The sequence below is a fragment of the Salmo trutta genome, chromosome 20 (assembly GCF_901001165.1).
Source record: "Salmo trutta chromosome 20, fSalTru1.1, whole genome shotgun sequence".
Classification (NCBI taxonomy): Eukaryota; Metazoa; Chordata; class Actinopteri; order Salmoniformes; family Salmonidae; genus Salmo; species Salmo trutta.
Window position 1 is genome coordinate 31,991,885 of NC_042976.1, and position 23,288 is coordinate 32,015,172.

At 43.7% G+C, this 23,288-nt stretch overlaps 1 protein-coding gene across 2 annotated transcripts; it reads right to left on the reverse strand.

Moving 5' to 3' along the window:
- Positions 1–3,436: 3,436 nt before the first annotated feature.
- On the reverse strand, positions 3,437–21,781 carry LOC115155880 (four and a half LIM domains protein 2). 2 transcript variants are annotated; one of them, XM_029702886.1, is made up of 6 exons: positions 21,628–21,781; positions 10,410–10,582; positions 10,114–10,288; positions 9,142–9,311; positions 8,588–8,774; positions 3,437–4,484 (listed from the first exon to the last, which is right to left on the reverse strand). In XM_029702886.1, the coding sequence occupies exons 2-6, from the start codon at positions 10,563–10,565 to the stop codon at positions 4,333–4,335; spliced, it is 840 nt and encodes a 279-aa protein (XP_029558746.1). In that variant the 5' UTR covers positions 10,566–10,582; positions 21,628–21,781; the 3' UTR covers positions 3,437–4,332. The 2 variants fall into 2 exon arrangements, with proteins under 2 accessions (XP_029558746.1, XP_029558747.1); XM_029702887.1 differs by lacking the exon at positions 21,628–21,781 and adding an exon at positions 11,414–11,749.
- Between the last annotated feature and the right edge of the window lie 1,507 nt (positions 21,782–23,288).

Consider the following 23,288-nt stretch of genomic DNA (forward strand, 5'->3'; position numbering starts at 1 on the left):
GATCCTCCTCTTTTTAATAGAGGCCATCACTCTGTTTTCTCATGCAATTGCATAGCCTATAGAAATGTTGCTGCAACAAGTGCTCATGGGCCCTCATGAAGTGTTTGATTTGATTTTAGATTACATTTGCATTGATGTCAGAGTGATTAGAGGGCCGATGGAGTGCTGAGTACGAGGCAGTTAGCAAGTTTGGTAGGCTACTAATGACCATCAGCAGCATCAGATCTTGGAGAAGCCTAATTACCTTGACTAAATCATCACCTGGAATTTGATCGCCGTCATGACTCGTGACCGCCGGTGTGGCGGTAATACAGTCACCATAACAGCCCAACACTAAAACAATTGATTCACACATTCAGTAGCTCTCCAGCACCAGGGTTGGTTTACTGTTTACTAATTTTTGGGAATGTTGTTGTTATGTCAATCTGATCTGTGAATGTCTTCTGTAAATGTCACTGTCTCCTCCAAGGGGGAACTCAAATCTCCAGAGGTGAAGAAAAATATCAAAAAGCGAAATGGCCCTGATCCTTGATCCTACAGACCCACCAGCCCACTATGGAGAGGAGCAGCCTCACACCGCGGGGGATTCTCTACCAGTCAGGACAGCCACACAACAATACCAACATTGGGGTGGTGACATGTGTCTTCATCTACCTACCTGTCCCCCCGGACCCTAGAACTTCTCTCTGACCCTTTACCTGACCCTTGTGTGTCCCCCAGCACCCTCCCATGGAGCTAGAACGAACTGTGACTCTATTGACTCCTACTGCAGACATGGCACCACAATATATGTCCAGGATTACTTTCTGGAATAAGTAGGTATTTTGCGAGGAATACGCAGTTTAACCCTCTGTGCTACTCCATGCATTATACTTCTGTGATGCTGCCACCTACCTGAAATCCTCTTACAGTAGTTGTTTCAGCGTTCAGTCTCCCAGTGCTGGTTATAGAGCTAGAGTTATGGAGGCTGATGGTACTTAAAGCATAATAGGAAAAATTAAGGTCTACAAAGCTAAATGCATATATACCTTTTCATACATCTTCATGCCTCTGTGTGTGGCCGTAGCCGTACTGTACCAAATCAAACTTTATTTGTCACATGCGCTGAATACAACAGGTGTAGACCTTACCGTGAAATGCTTACTTACAAGCCTCTAACCAACAATGCAGTTCAAGAAATAAAGTCAAGAAAAGTTTTACTAAATAAACTAAAGTACAAAAGAATGTAAAGGTTACACAATAAAATAACAATAACGAGGCTATATACACAGGGTACCGGTACCCAATCCACATGTATTGCGAACACAGTGGGTCATAACAGGTTAGGGATTTTGAAGGGTTTTGATACTGATTGTTAATGTATTAGTGCTGTGACTGGCACTTTAATTTGTAATGAGATGTTTAGCTAGTGTGAATTGCCTTGTGTGAAGCCTTGAGTGTGGCCATTTGAATAAAACTGAAATCCACCACTAGATGGAGCATCAGTCCTGCATGATTTGCAAGAGCACAAGAAAGAAATTGCCCCTAATCTAGGATCAGATTAGCCAACCTTGAATCATACCTTTAACTATTAGCCCATTAAAGTATATCTGACAGTGGAGGCTCCTCAGAGAAGGAAGGGGAGGACCATCCTGCTCAGTGATTTTCAGAAGAAAAATATGTGTAAATAATTTAAATTGTCCTTTTTAGATAAAACTATTATAAATATAATCACATGACCAAATAATTGATTAAAACAAACTATTTTGCAATGAAGGTCTACAGTAACCTCAACAGCACTCTATAGGATAGCACAATGGTGTAGCCGGAGGAAAGCTAACTTCCGTCCTCCTCTGGGTACATTGACTTCAATACAAAACCTTGGCGGCTCATGGTTCTCCCCCCCTTCCATAGACTTATACAGTAATTATGACACGTAATTATGACAGAGCTCTTGTAGCATGAACTGACGTATTGTCCACCCAATCAAAAGACCAGGGAATAAATCTAGTCCTGAAAGCATAAGCTACAGCTACCTAGCACTGCAGTGAATAAAATGTGGTGAGTAGCTGACTCAAAGAGAGAGAAAGACAATAGTTGAACAGGTTTTAACACATTAATTTCTTCCAAAATGAAGGAGAAGCAAGAGAGAGATAGAGATTTCGTCCTTTTTAAGAAAAAGTTCAGTGTCACTTACTGCTAAACTAGCAGCTAGCTAGTTTAGCCTACTCAAACACCCTGCTCAAACAGAGGATGTTACCTTGCTGGCTATGACTATCCAACACAACAGTGGAACTCGTCCAAGTCAAGGTAAGCTTTTGGTTTTACAAATGTATTTCCACTGGGCCCGCCGGTGTAACTGCTAAACTGATTACTGACTGTACACTGTAATGTTACGGCATGATTGTAGCAGGTTTACTAACACATTCGTTCTATTAGCTATGTTGACTATAACGCTACTTTAGCTAATATGGTGACAAAAATGTAGGCTGTGTGTAGAGGTTATGATATGGTTTGACTTGGAAAGTTTTTTTTGCCTGGTCACATACAGCTGATGTGTTGTGTATTGACATCCACAAGCGGCGAAGGGAAAAGATGCTAGGAGGAGACCACATAGACGAGAGAAGGAATACAACACGGCAGTTATGAAAGTGAACTGTGTTAACGCATGTTCAGGGGTGTATTCATTCTGACGATTCTGTTGAAAAATGTTTCTTAAACAGAACCTAACGGGGATAAACATACCTGAATTTGTCCAATAGAAACTCTCGTTTGCTACTGTTGGACTAATGATTACACCCTATATCAGCTAGATGCAGGCAAGAGTGTATATTGAAAGTGTCCATGTGTCACTGTCTGTCACCTAAAATTGTTCTCTCGACCTATGTGCACCTACTTTGTAAACTTTAATTCATAGGCTAGGTTGTAGCAACCTCATGATGGGTACAGGGAAAATGTGAGTATCATGTGGTAGCCTCAACCTATCGCTGTTACATTGAACTGAGTGAAAGGAATATGTACGGCAATCATCCAATATGTTGTAACAGAAATAAGGCCACGCTCATGAAAAAAATGTATCCTCCTCCCTCATCTTAAATGTTGCTGCTCCTGAGTGGCTCAGAGGTCTAAGGCACTGCATCTCAGTGCTGGAGGTGTCACTACAGACCCTGGTTTGATCCCCGGCTGTATCACAACTGGCCGTGATTGGGAGTCCCATAGGGCGGCGCACAATTGGCCCTGCGTTGTCTGGGTTAGGGGAGGGTTTGGCTGTCATTGTAAAATAAGACTCTGTTCTTAATTGATTTGCCTCGTTAAATAAAATAAATAAACGGCACTGACATCTGACCCTGGACCTAATTTGGGGCTTCTACCTTCTACCAACTCCTTTAGAAAAGGATGACATTGTTGTTAACTTCTTGTCCTTTCCTTACAGTAATACAAGGTGAACAGCAACGGGTCTTTTTGTAGTTTTTTATTTGGATTTCAAACACAGACTTCTCATCGGCGCCCTTGGAAAATGACTTATACAAACAGTGCTCTCACGTTTATAGGCACTTAGAGTCAGTGTTACCAGGCATTTGCACCAGCCTCAAATGTATACTTGCTATTTATTTGGGATGATAAATTGAGCTTATCAAACTGTCATTATTTACACTTCTGTTATTAACATTTATTATTTTTCTTTAGTTGTAGCTTTTATGTTTTATTCCCATCTTGAATAACATTAGAAACTTTGCACCAGTGTAAAAGCCCGGTAAACCTGTTCCTTTGTGTTAGTTAACATTTACTTTGGAGCTCATTTACTTAGAAACTGGTGCTCCTTCATACGCACCACAAAATAACCTGTCAAAACGTAAAGAGATAGTCCACCCAAACTACAGAATTACATATTTGTTTCCATAGACTGCAGTAATTGTGTAATTTGGGTGGACTTTCCTTTCTAAATACATAAACTCTGAATATATGAATCTTACCAGCATATAATAGATTAGGACAGCAGACATTCTTGCGCAAAACCTCAAACTGATATTGGATATCAAGCCAGGGTATACAGAAAGGAATATTTGCTGTTGCACACCAAAAAATCTAAGACCAATAACACAAAAACCTATGATTGTCAAATGTATATCTTAGAACTCAAATAGCATATTGGGTTAGTAGCCTAATAGTATATTGTGCTATTATGATATATATATATATATATATATATATTCAGTTGTGCTCTGACGGGTCGTTGTTGGGACTTATTGCTATGGTTCCTCGCTGATTTTTTAAATCTATTATTTTAAAACATTCTTCCTGGTTGTTTCATTGCTATCCAATCAGATTCGTCGGCCACTCGCTGCCTGCCAATCAGATGTCTTTGCCACACTCAGGGCACAGGATGTCGTCACGCTCGGTGAGGAAACCCCGGCCCACCAGAGACACGGAGCACTTCCTACAGTTGAAGCAGTCATGGTGCCACTGACGCTCTTCAAAGGAGATGTACTTACTGCCACCCAGACCTGAGAGAGATAGAGAGAGATCAAAACATACTGTTATCCAAAGGTGAGAGAGGTCTGTACATCCTAAATCATAAATACATCCTTCATTGAAGTTGTCACAGATCAGAGTGGAGGAAACAGTAGGACAGATATACCTTGCTTTCTCTTATCAAATGACATAGATTTGTGATTGGGGAGGGAGGAAAGGAGACCGTAAGGATTCAAACAGGGCACAGTGTATGGCGTGATGTGAGTGAGTGAATATGTGACTGACTGACTCATTAGAAGTTAGAACTGATGGAAGTGAGCATCTAATTGACTGACTGACACTCTGTTAGATACACACAGGGTGCTTTCGGGTACACACAATCTCATCGCAGGTCTGCACAGATGGTTGGATTGTGTTAGCATGTTAGTGTAGTTCCCGATACACTAAGCACTATTCCACATGTTGTAAACATCTCAAATAAAAGAAAATACAATTTTATTGGTCACATACACGTGTTTAGCAGATGTTATTGCGGTTGTAGTGAAATGCTTATCTTTCTAGCACCAACAGTGCAGTAATATCTAACAAGTAATATCTAAAACATTCACAACAATGCACACAATACACACAAATGTAAGTAAAGGAATAGAATTAAGAATGTATAAATATATGGACGAGCAATGTTAGAGCGGTATAGACTAAGACACAGTAGAATACAGCATATACATATGTAATGCAAAATATGTAAACATTATTAAAGTGACTAGTGCTCGATTTATTAAAGTGGCAGTGATTTCAAGTCTATGTATATAGGCAGCAGCCTCTAATGTGCTAGTGATGGCTATTTAACAGTCTGATGGCCTTGAGATAGAAGCTGTTTTTCAGTCTCTCGGTCCCAGCTTTGATGCACCTGTTCTGACCTCGCCTTCTGGATGGTACCGGTGTGAACAGGCAGTGGCTCGGGTGGTTGTTGTCCTTGATGATCTTTTTGGCCTTCCTGTGACATTGGGTGCTGTAGGTGTACTGGTCCCGTGTGGCTCAGTTGGTAGAGCATGATGTTTGCAACACCAGGATTGTGGGTTCGATTCCCATGGGGGACCAGTATGGAAAAAAATTTATGAAATGTATGCATTCACTACTGTTAGTTGCTCTGGATAAGAGCGTCTGCTAAATGACTAAAATGTAAATGAAGGGCAGGTAGTTTGCCCCCAGTGATGCGTTGGGCAGACTGCACCACCCTCTTGAGATTACTGTGGTTGCGGGTGGTGCAGTTGCCGTACCAGGTGGTGATACAGCCTGACAGGATGCTCTCAATTGTGCATCTGTAAAAGTTTGTGATTTCTTCACCACACTGCCTGTGTGGGTGGACCATTTCAGTTTGTTAGTGATGTGTACACCAAGGAACTTGAAGATTTCCACCTTCTCCACTGCAGTCCCATCGATGTGGATAGGGGGGTGCGCCCTCTGCTGTTTCCTGAAGACCACAATGATCTCCTTTGTTTTGTTGAGTGAGAGGTTCTTTTCCTGGAATTACACTCCCAGAGCCCTCACCTCCTCCCTGTCAGTAATCAAGCCTACTAGGGAAAGGGGGATACCTAGTCAGTTGTTCAACTGAATGCATTCAACTGAAATGTGTCGTCCCCATTTAACCCAACCCTTCTGAATCAGAGAGGTGCGGGGGGCTGCCTTAAATTGACATCCACATATTCAGCACCCAGGAAACAGTGGGTTAAATGACTTGCTCAGGGGCAGAACGACAGATTTTTATCTTGTCAGCTCAGGGATTCGATCCTGCAACCTTTCGGTTACCGGCCCAACGATCTAACCACTAGGCTACCTGCCACCTGTTGTGTTATCTGCAAACTTGATGACTGAGTTGGAGGCGTGCCCAGTCACGCGTGAACAGGAAGTATGCACCCTTGTGGGCCTGAGCACGCACCCTTATGGGGCCCCAGTGTTGAGGATCAGCGAAGTGGAGGTGTTGTTTCCTACCTTCACCACCTGGGGGCGGCCCGTCAGGAAGTCCAGGACCCAGTTGCACAGGGCGGGGTTCAGACCCAGGGCCTCAAGCTTAATGGTGAGCTTGGATGGTACTATCGTGTTGACTGCTGAGCTATAGTCAATGAACAGCATTCTTACATAGGTATTCCTCTTGTCCAGATGGGATAGGGCAGTGTGCAGTGCGATGGCGATTGCATTGTCTGTGGATCTATTAAGGCGGTAAGCAAATTGAAGTGGGTCTAGATTAGGGCTGCCCAACCCTCTTCCTGGAGATCTACCGTACTGTGGGTTTTCAGTCCAACCCTAATTTAACACACCTGATTCTACTAATTTGCTGCTCAACAAGACCTTAACCAGCTGAATCAGATTTGCTAAATTAGGGTTGGACTGAAAACCTACAGGACAATAGATCTCCAGGAAGAGGGTTGGGCAGCCCTGGTCTAGGGTGTCAGGTAAGGTAGAGTTGATATGATCCTTGACCAGTCTCTCAAATCACTTCATGATGGCAGAACTGAGTGCTCCAGGGCGATAGTCATTTAGTTCAGTTACCTTTGCTTTCTTGGGTACAGGAACAATGGTGGCCATCTTGAAGCATGTGGGAACAGCAGACTGGGATAGGTAGAGATTGAATATGTCTGTAAACACACCAGCCAGCTGGTCTGCGCATGCTCTGAGGATGCGGTTAGGGATGCCGCCTGGGCCGGCAGCCTTGCGAGGGTTAACACGCTTAAACGTCTTACTCACGTCAGCCACGGAGAAGGAGAGCCCTCAGTCCTTGGTAGCGGGCCGCATCGTTGGCACTGTGTTATCCTCAAAGCGGGTTCACACTTTCAGTTTTGTACAATGCTGCCATCTATCCACAGTTTCTGGTTAGGGTAGGTTTTAATAGTCACAGTGGGTACATCTCCTATACACTTCCTGATAAACTCAGTCACTGTATCAGTATATTTGTCAATGTTATTCTCTGAGGCTACCCGGAACATATCCCAGTTTGCGTGATCAAAACAATCTTGAAGTGTGGATTCCGATTGGTCAGACCAGCGTTGAATAGTCCTTAGCATGGGTACTTCCTGTTTGAGTTTCTGCCTATAGGAAGGGAGGAGCAAAGTGGAGTCGTGATCAGATTTGTCAAAGGGAGGGTGAGGGCCTTGTAGGCATCCGGAAGTTGGAGTAGCAGTGGTCATGTTTTAGCAGTGGTCGAGTACCTCAGTCAATGTGTTGGTCGAACTTCGGTAGCGTTTTACTCAAATTTGCTTTGTTAAAATCCCCAGCTACAATAAATGCGACCTCAGGATATGTGGTTTCCAGTTTGCATAAAATTCAGTGAAGATCTTTGAGGGCTGTCGGCTTGAGGGGGAATATACACAGCTGTGACTATAACCGAAGAGAATTCTCTTGGTCGGCATTTTATTGAGGTATTTTAGTTTGGGTGAACAAAAGGACTTGAGTTGCTGTATGTTGTCACAATCATACCATGAGTAGTTAATCATGAAACATACAACCCCGCCCTTCTTCTTCCCGGAGAGATTTATTCCTGTCTGTGCGATGAACTGAGAACCCAACTGGCTGTACGGACTCAGACAGTATATCCAGAGAGAGCCATGTTTCTGTGAAACAGAGTATGTTACAATCCCTGATGTCTCCCTGGAAGGAAATCCTCACTCTCAGCTCGTCAACTTTATTATCCAGAGACTGAACATTAGCGAGTAATATACTCGGAAGCAGTGGGTGGTGTGTGCATCTCCTGAGTCGGACTGGAAGTCCACTCCGAGTACCTCTTCTTCGCCGGTGATGTTTTGGGTCAGCCTCTTGAATCAGTTCAATTGCCCTGGGTGGTACGAACAAAGGATACGATTCTGGAAAGTTGTATTCCTGATCGTAATGCTGGTAATGCTGGTTACCGCCGCTCTGATATCCAAAAGTCCTTCCCGGCTGTATGTAATATCACAAAAAATGTTCTGGCCTAATAATGTAAGAAATAACACATAAAAAAACAAAATACTGCAAAGTTGACTAGGGGCTAGTTGCTCAGCGGCCCTCTCTATCGGTGCCATTTTCTGGCCTCTGATAATCTGTGCATGACCTGAGCAGAAAACATGTATCTGTAACACAACCACATAGATAGATAGTTTACCGCTGATGGGGGTGGTGCAGGAGGCACACTTCTTAGCGTACAGGTTGCAGAAACAGTTGAGGCAGTACGCAAAGTCATCACGGGAGGTGAACCGCTGGCCTGACAGCTGCTGCTTGCAGCCGGTGCACAGGAAGCAGTCCTTATGCCAGGGCTGGTCGTGATAGGTCACCCCACCAGTAGTGATGGGCTATTTAATGGAGAGAGAAAGGGTTAGGCATACAGGCACACATTTGACCATGCACACACAGACGTGTGCACACAAGTACGCACATACACATGCGCACACGCACACACCAAGTACTACCACCCAGATAGCAGATCTTCGCGGTTACAGCAATCCATTTAGTAAATTGCCACTTGTATAGATACTGATAGCATTTATATATATATAAAGTGCTACTCGATGTTCCTATAGTCTTGCCTGCCAGACACAGCCAGACTTTCAGCAGATATCCAAAGAGCCCTGTTTTCTATGTTGTATACGTCACTTTAGAGGTCAGAACATTTTGGGGAAAAACACTACAGTATTTACACTGTCATGACCCTTGACCTACTTTCTTGCAATGCACACACTGCATGGCAAACTGCTTCTCGTAGCAGGGCACACAGAAGTTTTGGTTCTCCTTGGGGATGAAGCTCTTGGTGCCGATGGGCTGCTGGCAACGCTGGCAGGTGAAGCAGGTCTCATGCCAGCTGTTACCCTTATGCTCCATCTTCCTGGAGCCTGCATGAAGGAGATGAAGCAAGAGAGGGAGGGAGCAGGGGGGAGGGTGAGTGAATAAGAGAGGGATGGAGAGACAGAGGTAATTGGGAAAGGATAAGGAATGGAGAGTGAGAAAAGGGGGACACACACTACTCAGTCCTTGGGTTACACACACATTCCCTCACTCTCTAAATACTGCGTGGTGGTCTTTGTATAGAAACAGAGTGGGGAACAGAGAGGAGGTCTGGAGGTCATTTCGATCTACGTTCAGTGTTCTGCTCTGCTCTGCTGCACTCCAGACCTCAGAGTATAGTTACACTGACTGTCTGGGAGAAGCACCATTCTTTTTTGTTATTTTATTTAATCTTTATTTAACTAGGCAAACTATGTGAATGAGGACATTCAAAGACATGTAGATTAGTTAGAATCATCCAAAAACGTTTGAGTTTAGTCCTGGCTATTCGCATACTACGACAGTGATTAATGTGTGTGTGCGTGTAATAACGATAATAATGATATTACTAATATGGACGCTGGTTCAAACAAATCAACACATTTCATGGCTGCTCTGATAAAGATGATTTCATTTTGAATATTTTTATGGAGCATTATAACGTTAAATAGATGATTATGTCATAAGGGGCTGTGTGTGTTGGTATTTTGACAGATCTAAATTGTCTGCAACCATTGAAGGTTTGTGTCATCTGTGATAGTGCAAGAGTAGTCTGTGTACACGCCTGTTTGTGTGTGCATGCCCACATGTATGCATCAGATTTTGTGTGTGTCTAGTATAGATTAGATGGATCTCGGTGTAGGTTCTCACCAGGCATGATGGTCTTCTTGCACTCGTGGCACTTGGAGGAGTACTCATTGGAGTAGCACTCAGTGCAGAGCAGCTGGTCATCCTTGGTGGAGAAGGGCTTGTCCACCAGAGACCGTTTACACTGGAAGCACTGGAAACACTCCTCATGCCAGTGGCGGTCCTTGTAGGACAGGTCCTATGGTGACAACAGAGGGACAATCCGAATCTGAACATCAGACGGCACACTTTGACAATGTTCTTGGATGGAGGCTAGAAAAGGAGACAGTGTTAGTAGTTTGTGCGTGTGTGTATTGTACCCTGGTATTGCAGCCGATGGGTTTCTTGCAGTCCTCACAGGTATTGGAGTACAGGCTCTCGTAGCATTTGACACAGTATGGGTTCTCCTCTCTCAGGACGTACTTCTTCCCGAACAGGGATTCCTTACAGTAGTGGCAGTCATAGCGCTCCGTCATCTTGGCACCCCGCTAACCTGAGGAGAGGGGAGGAGGATGAGTTTGGGAATGACAATTGTCTTACTGTATAAAAAAGGTTTCTTCAAGTTATGGTCAAGAACCGCATGACCTGCATACATACAGTACATTTGTAAGTAGCCTAGATTTTTAAGAGTTCAGCTAGATAAACAGAACCACATTGGAGGAACCAAGTCTGTCTGTTTGCCTTGTCTGTGTGCCAGTGTTTATACAGAGATATCCACTCCCTGACACTGAGTAGTAGCAGAGAGCATACATCATAATCAGTCTGTTATAGGTAATGAGAACTGGATGTAAATGGACTTGCCTGTTACTGCAATGAATAGAATATCCACAAGTGCATTTCACATTTAAGCAGAGTGGAGGGAACACAAGCACAACAACAAGTACAATAGAGATCTCTGATAAGACATTAAGGACATCTCAATAGACACCTGCCTGTCATCTTTTGAGACAGTATATTGCCGACAGTTGTAGTATCAAGTTGTACTTTTGTGTACAGTATGACTCTCTCTAGGGTTTAGTCTTTGGCCTCTGTGTGTCTATCAGCATCCAGTCTGGTCTGTTGGTGTGACAGCCACCTGGTTACAGATGAGAGGGATATTAATAGCTCTATCAGGCGTGCTTAGAGAGGGACAGGGGACCTTCACTCCTGCGCATACCAACACTTACTATATCACCCTGCAGTTAGCAATCCATAACCACACCTCCAGCTGTCAGTATCACGCACCAGACCTCTACACAGCTCAGCATCCCGCTGTGTGTGTGTGTGTGTGTGTGTGTGTGTGTGTGTGTGTGTGTGACGGCACACCAGAATAATGGCTACTCACGCTCTGTAGCTGTTAGCAGTTCAGCCCTGATAAGACTCGTGGTTATGCCTCTCTGTGCCTGGCCTGTCTCGCTTTGCTGACCAGTGGTTTGTGTCCGGCTGCCTCTCGTGGAAGTCCCCAGTGTCCCAAGCACACGACACTGCACACCCCTCTCCTCTACACTTCTCACCTCTTTCCCCTCTCATTCTTTCCCTCTCTCTTACTCTCGGAGTGCCGACCCACTCCCCTCTGCCCATTGATTCCACAGTCATCATTTGACCATATAAGGAGGCAAAAGAAAAGCTGGAAAACTAGAGAATGTCCCCCCTCACTCTCTTAAATTCCTTCTCTCTTCCCATCTTATTCTCTTTAGCTTTTTCAACAACAAAACTCCTTTATCCAGCTGCCCTCATCTCTCTCTCTCTCGCTCTCCCCGTCGCTCCTTCCCTCTCTCCCTGCCCCCACCCACCCACTCTCTGTCTTTCTCTCCGTTTGCTTTCCCTTGTTTTTCCAACCCAATGGGTTGTTTGCATTTCCTCATTCGGTCCCCCTTTCTCTGGACTAAACCCCCTGTAATATAACGGTATGTTCCTGATGTCATTGCATTATGTATGGTCTTTGTGCATAAGCACCTCAGATATATCACTGCTTACTCAATTGTAGGGGGGACAAGAGTGCTTAGTAAAAGATCTAGAGAAAGGTCTTGGTGTACTGGTCCAAATTAGATCGAAAAAGGAAGTCAGAGGAATTTTCTGTTCTCTGTCTTTAAGTTGAAAGAGGAATGAATATATTTACTCTCCCTCTCTAACCCCTCTTCACAAAGTCTCTCCATCACTCTAACTCACCTAGCTTAAAATCAGGATTCATCTTGTTCCTAAAATAAAAAAATGTACTCTACCCTAATCAAGTTTTCAGCTATTTTAAAAAGGTGGGCAGCTGTTGGAGACTGGGCTTCTGTGTTCTCTTTGATGTCATCCGTCCCAGCAACACTAACGACAAGCAAATTAAAGACCGACTAATACATCTGGAGACTCAAAGGCACCAAGGGGCACCTATCAAGTCTTTTGATAACATTGTTTCCCAGCTAACAGTTCTAGGGAGAGATAACTATTTGTAATGTTACCCATAATATTCCCCAGATGTTTGTGTCCAGTTTTGGCGTTAGTTAGGAGAACATTCCCTAAATGTCAAACAGAATTTACCCAGAACATGGTTGCTATGTTCTCAGAATATCCAATATTTAATGTTGTAGACATGTTTCATTGGAACGTTCATCTAAAATTGGACACACACACACACACACACACACACAGACAGTGCTTTTAACATATTGTTTTCAGCTTACAATATTACACACTTTTACATACATGATTACACTGTGCATGTTCATTTATACAGTAATTATGATTCAGCATGTCCTTACCTGCACTGTAAACGCCAAGGCGTTTTTTACTCAAATACTTCTAGTAAATTGAACTCAGAGTAAATTAAAAGTTATTATTACTTAACTGTATGTGGTACTGACTCAAAACTAAATGAGAAGTCACATCAAGTCACTTTTTTAAGTTATGATAAATTATATTTTTACCCAGCATGCTCTACTGCAGGTTGATATCTTTGGAATTGTTTTTAATATCTGTTTTTGCATGTACATTAAGTGATAGATTTATTAATCTTATGCTACACAAAGATAAATAACACATTTTTCTAAACAAATCCAATCATTTAGTTGGATTTTTTGCACCCATTACTGAAATGGTTGTTCCAGTTTAGATGGCTTAGGCAGTTTCCTCACACTGTTCCTAAACCCTGACAGTCATTATGAATGCAGGTTGCGGGAGAATACAAATTGCAACTGTTGGATAGCCTAACTCTGGCTAGATTATATTAGGAATTACACATCAGTTTGCAAGCCAGCATAATGGGACCTGCAGGTAGGATTGTTAAAATGTTGGTACATTTTCCAGGTTTTCCAGAAACCCCAGTTGGATTTTATTTTACTGAAGTTACTGGAATTTTGCAACCCTACTTGCCGGCCTGATGTGGCCTGTAAGTCCTTAAGTCCTTATGAGATATGTCATGTTTTGTCATAGAGTAATTATAATGATAATATTGTCCTAGGAACTCACTTGGTGAAAATGAATGAATTCAAACAACCATGTCTCTGTCACTAACAAATAGTCATGGGTGGTAACTCTACAATTCACTCAAAGGCAAGGCACACTGGGAAATTATATTGGAGGCATAGCTTAGTGGGGGCATTACATTATTTTTTTTCAAGCTGATATAATTCAAACCTGGACCCTCTACAGGGTCGCAGTGACTCTCAGTTTGAATAATGACTACAAAAATCACAAGTAACTGTACTCCGATATTAAGTGCAATGGATTTCCTCAAGTTGAGTAATGAGAGCACATTGGGGTTTACAGTGTAGGATTTGAACTCAACCTCTAGGTTAAAGGCATTCTGATCTTCCTACTACTCCACCATGTCATTTATCCGTTAATCAGACCATGGTCTCAATTAGTCTCCTCGGACTGTGCATTTTCGACAGTCGGACGATTTCTCTTGGGCTGTACTACCGTTAATGAAATATTGTCTTAACCCTCAGAAAACTGGACACAGGAATGTTCTTACAATGTTCCCATGAAACGTGTCTAGAACATTAATATTGAATATTCTGGGAAGTTGGTAACCACGTTCTGGGTAAGTTCTGTTCGACGTTAAGGGATTGGTCTCTTGGATCATCCTTGTACGTCACTGTAACATTCCTATGAAAACATTCTGTAATGCCCTAATCAGGCTCTTAAGGGAACATTCTCTAAAGTTGTGGGAACGTTTGTTGTTAGCTGGGGTCCCACCATAGCAAACAACAAAGATTGAGTACCTCAATATGGAGGAAAGACTTGTACTTATAATACAAATGTGCTCTGAACTCCTGAAAATGATCTGCAGTCTCATGGTTTGGTCCCTGGCTTTGACACATAATAAAGTGCTGGTTTTATCTAGTTGTTTTTGATTGGATGATTGAATCAATTGAATTGCAGGAAGCTGAGGAGACTCATAGTATCTTATACGAATAACATGTTCAATAAATAACATTATAGTTCAATTTTTCTTTTTTTATAAACAATTGAATGTTATTTAAGCAATAAGGCACAAAGAGGTGTGGTATATGGCCAATATACCATGGCTAAGGGCTGTTCTTTATGCATGACGCAACGCGGAGTGCCTGGATACAGCCCTTAGCCGTGGTAGATTGGCCATATACAACAAACCTCTTAGGTGCCTAATTGCTATTATAAACTGGTTACCAACGTAATTAGAGCAGTAGAAATACATGTTTTGTCATACCCGTGGTATAAGGTCTAATATTGAGGGCTCGAACCACCCAGTTTATAATATAAAACAATTACAGTTACTTTGCCATTCACACTATCACTTAGCATTAGTTAGACCAGTGATTTACAAACGTGTTTCTGGAGAGCAACCATCTTGTAGGTTTTCAGTCCATCTGGTGAGCTTTATTTAGGGTTGGGTTGGGTTGGATTGGTTTGAAACATATAGGATGGTAGCTCACTAGGTACAAGGTTTGAGAACCGTGGGGTTATGTAAAACGAAGGGAAGATCCCAAATGCATACTCTTTGCGTCCTCTCTCCTTCTCAAAACATATTTGATGAGAAAGCCAGAGGCCCTGCATTTCTCAACCTGGCTTTCTCATCCAATGTGTTTTGAGAAGGAGACGAGGAGAAAGGACGCAAGGAATGTGCAATTGAGATCTTCCCACAGAAATCTACTCATTATTTCATGTGCTGGCTCACTCCTGGGAGGCTGCCCGGTACCAAAACTTCACCCGGTGCAAAACATACCTACCCGGGAAAGATTAATTGAATCCCCTCATTGAATAGAACGGGTGTTCTCATTCAAGACAATGATGGCATAATGGGTGGACTGCCGGCCATTGTGAGTGTACCCATAGGAGCAAAGCAGGAAGTAAAAGCATAAAGTAAAAGCAGGAAATTTACCCATCAATCTGTGCTGTGATTTGTTAAATCAACTCAACTGACATTACAAAACGTATATTCCATTGCATGAGCCACATCATTTGAATGAACATTTTACACTACCATGGAAATGATTGCATCACGCACGGCAAGCGGTACCGATGCTCTGAAACCAACAGGACCCTGAACAGCTTCTACCACCAAGCCATAAGACTGCTAAATAGCTAACAAAATAGCTTCCTGGACTATCTGCATTGACCCTTTTATGTCTCATCACATACGCTGCTGCTACTGTTTACTATTTGTAACTTTATTCCTAGTTATAAACTCAGAAAAAAAGAAACGTCCTCTCACTGTCAACTGCGTTTATTTTCAGCAAACTTAACATGTGTAAATATTTGTATGAATATAACAAGATTCAACAACTGAGACATAAACTGAAGAAGTTCCACAGACATGTGACTAACAGAAATGGAATAATGTGTCCCTGAACAAAGGGGGGTCAAAATCAAGTCAGTATCTGATGTGGCCAACAGCTGCATTGAGTACTGCAGTGCATCTCCTCCTCATGAAGTGCACAAGATTTGCCAGTTCTTGCTGTGAGATGTTACCCCACTCTTCCAACAAGGCATCTGTAAGTTCCCAGCCATTTCTGGGGGGAATGGCCCTAGCTCTCACCCTCCGATCCAACAGGTCCCAGACGTGCTCAATGGGATTGAGATTCGGGCTTTTTGCTGGCCATGGCAGAACACTGATATTCCTGTCTTGCAGGAAATCACGCACAGAACGAGCAGTATGGCTGGTGGCATTGTCATGCTGGAGGGTCATGTTAGGATGAGCCAGCAGGAAGGGTACCACATTAGGGAGGAGGATGTCTTCCCTGTAACAAACAGCGTTGAGATTGCCTGCAATGACAACAAGCTCAGTCCGATGATGCTGTGACACACCGCCCCAGACCATGACGGACCCTCCACCTCCAAATTGATCCTGCTCCAGAGAACAGGCCTCAGTGTAACGCTCATTCCTTCGACGATAAACGCGAATCCAACCATCACACCTGGTGAGACAAAACCGCCACTCGTCAGTGAAGAGCACTTTTTGCCAGTCCTGTTTGGTCCAGCAACGGTGGGTTTGTGCCCATAGGCGACATTGGTGTCGGTGATGTCTGGTGAGGACCTGCCTTACAACAGGCCTACAAGCCCTCAGTCCAGCCTCTCTCAGCCTATTGCGGACAGTCTGAGCACTGATGGAGGGATTGTGCGTTCCTGGTGCAACTCATGAGGTTGTTGTTGCCATCCTGTACCTGTCCCGCAGGTGTGATGTTCAGATGTACCGATCCTGTGCAGGTGTTGTTACACGTGGTCTGCCACTGCGAGGATGATCAGCTGTCCGTCCTGTCTCTCTGTAGCGCTGTCTTAGGCATCTCACAGTACGGACATTGCAATTTATTGTCCTGGCCAGATCTGCAGTCCTCATGCCTCCTTGCAGCATACCTAAAACATGTTCACGCAGATGAGCAGGGACCTTGGGCATATTTCTTTTGGTGTTTTTCAGAGTCAGTAGAAAGGCCTCTTTAGTGTCCTACGTTTTCATAACTGTGACCTTAATTGCCTACCGTCTGTAAGTTGTTTGTGTCGTAACGACCGTTCCACAGGTGTATGTTCATTAATTGTTTATGGTTCATTGAACAAGCATGGGAAACAGTGTTTAACCCTATTCTGTGAAGTTATTTGGATTTTTACGAATTATCTTTGAAAGACAGGGTCCTGAAAAAGGGACGTTTCTTTTTTTGCCGAGTTTATGTACATATCACCTCGTATCCATGCACATGGACTCGGTACTTGTACCCCTTGTATGTAGCCATGTTATTGTTACTCATTGTGTATTGATTTTTACATACTTTTCTACCATTTCTCTATTTTCTCTCTCTCTGCATTGTTGGGAAGGGCCCGTAAGAAAGCATTTCACTGTTAGTCTACACCGGTTGTTTACAAAGCATGTGACAAATAATATTTGATTTGATGACAACACCAGTGAGCCATTGCAAGTGTACCCACCAGTCAACTTAGAGGTTCCAAATCTGTTCTATTCATTTTTTATTTCTATGCCCACGAGTTTACAACCCTGAAGTAGAGAATGGTGCCTTTCCAGGTGGTCTACATAGCAGTCACACTGCACACAGCCACCAATGATTGCATGACATGTTATTGATGGCGTTCCACAACATCACACTGCCCTTATTAATATTTCCTTCCACCCTCCTTAAAAATTACTGGAGGAGGCATGAGTGGAGGAACATTGGGTACCCTTTCTGAAAAGGGTGTGAAAATGATAAAAAAGATAAATGCCAAGACAGTATGGTTCGTTGTCCTATCCCCAAGTCTGTTCCACCAACCCTCACACCCCCCCCAAACTGAAGAATCAGGGGGGAAGGGCCTTGGTCAGGGCGGTGACCAAGAACCAAATGGTTACTCTGACAGAGCTCCAGAGTTCCTATGTGGAGATGGGTGAAACTTCAAGAAGGACAATCATCTCTGCAACACTTCACCAATCAGGCCTTTATGGTAGAGTGGCCAGACGGAAGCCACTCCTCAGTAAAAGGCACTTGACAGCCCGCTTCGAGTTTGCCAGTAGGCATCTAAAGGACTCTCAGACCATGAGAAACAAGATTCTCTGGTCTGATGAAACCAAGATTGATCTCTTTGTCTTGAATGCCAAGCGTCACGTCTGGATTGAACCTGGCACCATCCCTACGGTGAAGCATGGTGGTGGCAGCATCATGCTGTGGGGATGTTTTTCAGTGGCAGGGACTGGGAGACCAGTCAGGATCGAGGGAAAGATGAACGGCGCAAAGTACAGAGAGATCCTTGATAAAAACCTGCTCCAGAGCACTCAGGACCTCAGACTGGAGCAAAGGTTCACCTCCCAACAGGACAACAACCCTAAGCACACAGCCAAGACAACGCAGGAGTGGCTTTGGGACAAGTCTCTGAATGTCCTTGAGTGGCCCACCCAGAGCCTGGACATGAACCCGATCTAACATCTCTAGAGAGACCTGAAAATAGCTGTGCAGCGACGCCCCCCATCCAAGCTGCCGGAACTTGGACCTAAAAACTGTATGGGGTACTGACAAACAGCCAGGCTGTAACGGGTGTCGTAATGATCAGACCAAAACGCAGCGGGAACGTGTGTACTCATCTTCTTTTTAATGTGAAGAAGGAAAAACAAACAAATCACATATACAAACGAACGTCACTAACAGTCCTATCAGGTGCTCAGACACTAAACAGGAGACAGCTACCCACAAATACCATAGAACAAACACCCCTCTTAAATAAGACCTTCAATAGAAGCAACGAGGAGCAGCTGCTTCCAATTGAAGGTCAACCCCATTTACTAAACATAGACATAGAACAACTAGAACTAACATAGAAATAAACTAACAAGAACGTAGCCCAAAAACCCCGGAACACTCTAAACAAACACCCCTCTTACATAATAACATAACCCAACAATCCCCGAACCACATAAAACAAACACCCCCTGCCACGTCCTGACCAAACTACAATAACAAATAACCCCTTACTGGTCAGAACGTGACACAGGCAAGTGTTAGAAATGGTCCAGAATGCATCCCCTAACAAGATTAAGTCTTCTTTTGTGTTTCATCTACATACTTTAAAGGCCCAGTGCAGTCCAAAACTGGACGTCCTTGTTTTTTTATATTTCCATACCAATAGGTTGGAATAATACTGTGAAATGGTGATAATTATTATAATGCCCTTTTTGTGTAAGAGCTGTTTGAAAAGACTGCCTGAACTTTTCAGCCTGTTTTGTTGGGATGGAGTTTTGGCCTGCCTGGTGACATCACACAAAAATTAGTTAATAGGTTGGACATTTTTCTTTTTTGTCTGTCTACCAATAACAGCTAGTTTCCCCTCTTTGCTAAGAAGTTATTTTTTGGACCATTTTAATTAAAAACAATCACATTAAGGTACTTCAATGTTACCCAGAAATGACTTGATATTGCAATAAAAATGGCTACATTGGACCTTTAACCTGTTGTTAGATTGACTTGAGATAAATTATATTTCTTTACTTAGCAAGAAAAAGACCCTACACCCCTCCCCTCTTCCCCAATTTGACAGGTACCACTGGAGTACCCACATCTGACCCTGGGGTCAGTTCCAAAGGAAAAGAGACATTTCAAATGTCATATTATGTCTATATACAGTGTTGTAACGATGTGCAAATAGTTAAAGTACAAGAAAAGAAAAGAAATAAACATAAATATGGGTTGTATTTACAATGGTGTTTGTTCTTCACTGGCTGCCCTTTTCTTGTGACAACAGGTCACAAATCATCCTGCAGTGATGGCACACTGTGGTATTTCACCCAATAGATATGGGAGTTTATCAAAATTTGATTTGTTTTCAAATTCTTTGTGGGTCTGTGTAATCTGAGGGAAATATGTTTCTCTAATATGGTTATACATTTGGCAGGAGGTTAGGAAGTGCAGCTCAGTTTCTACCTCATTCTGTGGGCAGTGTGCACATACTGTAGCCTGTCTTTTCTTGAGAGCCAGGTCTGCCTACACCGGCCTCTCTCAATAGCAAGGCTATGCTCACTGAGTCTGTACGTAGTCAAATATTTCCTTAATCTTGAGTCAGTCACAGTGGTCAGGTATTCTCTCTCTGTCAGTGCTGACAGGGGATCTATCGCACTAGGCTTGAGCCACAATGACAGAAGTGGCCCACAGTGACATGCATCTCTAATGATAGCCAGTGCCCTCCCAGAAAACTGGAATGCTTTCAAGAGCCACGACAGAGGGGTTTAGACAGGTTCAAAATAGCTCAATGTCAAACTACTACAGACATGCACAGTCCGTCACACATACACATATAGTCTTCCAGATAAGCCGAGTGGCAGGGTTTGCACTTTTGGGACTATTTCATTGGCTCCATCACGCCATGACTGCACTTAACGCTACCTCCTAGCTTAAAAGGGTGGAACTTTGTTCCCCTAAATGTACCCCCCCTTTCCCACACCACTCCCCACTTCTTCCCTAACAATAGGGTGTAGATACTTGGCACAAAGGCACAGAGAATATAACCTATCTGCCCTGTCCATCAGCACTTTATCATATTTAAGGAGCGGTCCTCCATAGGAATGAATGGAATTCTACAGTAAGGACAAAATGAAATGTCTTAAGTATTTTTCTGTTGTAGTGGAGATAGTAACATTAGTACTTATACTTTAAGGAAAAAAAAAATATATATATATTTGTATGTTTAGATCACATAATGTAATTTAAAAGTATGCATTAAGGTGTCTGTAATAGAATAAATGAATACATTTTTATAACGGTGAGGGAGTACCAAGATGGAGGCACGGTGGCTTCAACACAGGGCCCCTGTCGGTCATCTAGTGTATATATAAATCATCGATTAGATATCACAAGATAGCATAGACAGCCTTCCCCCAGCATACACACTGTCTATGTTTAAAGTTCAACACATACACACACATGCACGCACACTATGACGGACGGATCTTGGATCTGCAATGTGACAATGTTAACCTGCTGAAAGGATCACCTTGAGCATTTAAAACAAAGTCCACTAAAACCCTAATAATGTTCTCTCAGAGGCACAGTGAATGTAGGCCAATAGAGTCAGGCTTTCTGAGGGCACAAGAACAATTTTTATATCTCCTCTGATCATGTAATCTGTATCATGGGAAAATAAATGTTCCCTACCAAAGCTCAACTGATTACCTCTGATTCAAAGTGACAATTTGGTTTTAAAAATAGTAAATAAAGTCAACGCTGGATGACATACAATTGATTTACCTTTATCAATCAAGCCACAGTTGAGTTAGTCAGTGGAGAAATTAGGTCACATGTCACGCTTAAATGCCCAAATTCTGTCATCGTGTGCAAGGTGATAGAAGTCTGAAGAACCATAAACAGAGAGAGAGATGTGGAGTTTTAGGAGGAGGGTGAGTGATATTGTTTGGGCTGAGTGGAGGGGGATAGAGAAGAAGAGGTAATAGGATGGACGGAGACGGGCTGAGTTGAACAGTGGAGAAAGAACATTATTAAGTAGAGGTAAGAGCGCAGGTGCAGAGAGAGAATGGACATGGAAGAGGATGCCAGAGAGGGAGTGCTAGAGAAGTGGAAGAGAAGTGAAGAAGGGATGGATGGATGAGTGGACAGTGCTGAGTCTTACCTTTCTGTCTGTGGAGGGTGTGTGTCTTTGAGGAGTTTGCTCAGACTGAGACGGGCGATGGAGGGCGAGCTGTAGTCACTCCTGATTGGATTACCCCACCAATAGATGACTAATTGGGGAGTGGGTGAGGAGGGGGGTAGGAGGGGACAAGGGTCTCTTTTCTTTTTCAATGGGCTATAAATACACTGGCCCTACAGAGATAAACCCTCTCACTCACACACACACACACACACACACACACTCACACACACTTTCTCACTCATGCAGTCACTCAGCCACACCAACAGCCCTGTGGCCTTGTAAGGCATTGCATTGATGTTCACTAACCACACACACACACACACACACACACACACACACACACACACACACACAGATGAGGTCAACTGGTCAGGATATTCAGTGTCTATTGCAGGGCTCTCCAACCCTGTTCCGAGAGAACTACCCTCCTGTAGGTTTTCTCTCCAACCCCAGGTGTAACTAACCTGATTCAGTTTATCAACCAGCTAATTTTTAGAATCAGGTGTGATAGATTAGGGTTGGAATGAAAACCTACAGGATGGTAGCTCTCCAGGAACCGGGTTGGAGAGCCCTGGTCTATAGTTTATTAACACCCCTGTGGTGCTGAAATGTATCACATTCACCTCTCTCCCTGCATCCCCCTCTCTCTCCCTCAATCCCTGCATCCCCCTCTCTCTCCCTCTATCCCTGCATCCCCCTCTCTCTCCCTCTATCCCTGCAGCCCCCTCTCTCTCCCTCTCTCCCTGCATCCCCCTCTCTCTCCCTCTCTCCCTGCATCCCCCTCTCTCTCCCTCTATCCCTGCAGCCCCCTCTCTCTCCCTCTCTCCCTGCATCCCCCTCTCTCTCCCTCTATCCCTGCATGCCCCTCTCTCTCCCTCTATCCCTGCATGCCCCTCTCTCTCCCTCTATCCCTGCATCCCCCTCTCTCTCCCTCTCTCCCTGTATGCCCCTCTCTCTCCCTCTATCCCTGCATCCCCCTCTCTCTCCCTCTATCCCTGCATGCCCCTCTCTCTCCCTCTATCCCTGCATCCCCCTCTCTCTCCCTCTCTCCCTGCATGCCCCTCTCTCTCCCTCTATCCCTGCATGCCCCTCGCTCTCCCTCTATCCCTCTATCCCTGCATCCCCCTCTCTCTCCCTCTATCCCTGCATTCCCCTCTCTCTCCCCCTATCCCTGCATCCCCCTCTCTCTCCCTCTATCGCTGCATCCCCTTTGCTCTCCCTCGATCCCTGCATCCCCCTCTCTCTCCCTCTATCCCTGCATCCCCTTCGCTCTCCCTCGATCCCTGTATCCTTCTGCTATCAGATCCAGCCCTTCCCAGCATTCCTTCCCCTTTTCAATATTCTGATCCAGTAACCCTGCCTCATCCTAATTCTAACATCCCCCACTAACTCTGTATACCCTTTTCACAAAGAGGAAAGCCAGAAATAACAAATATCCCAGGACTGCTTCGGAATCCCAGTTCACAGACCTCCCTCCACTTTTACTTTGTTTTAGTGTTTGTTTTCACAGAGAACATTCCTGTCATGAGAGGTTTTTCATTAGATTTGAGCCCAGATTGCAACAGTACACTCATTTAAACAGTTTAGTATTTTTTTCTATCCCCAAGTACATAATGCTGTGTAATATCACCAAGGCCTTG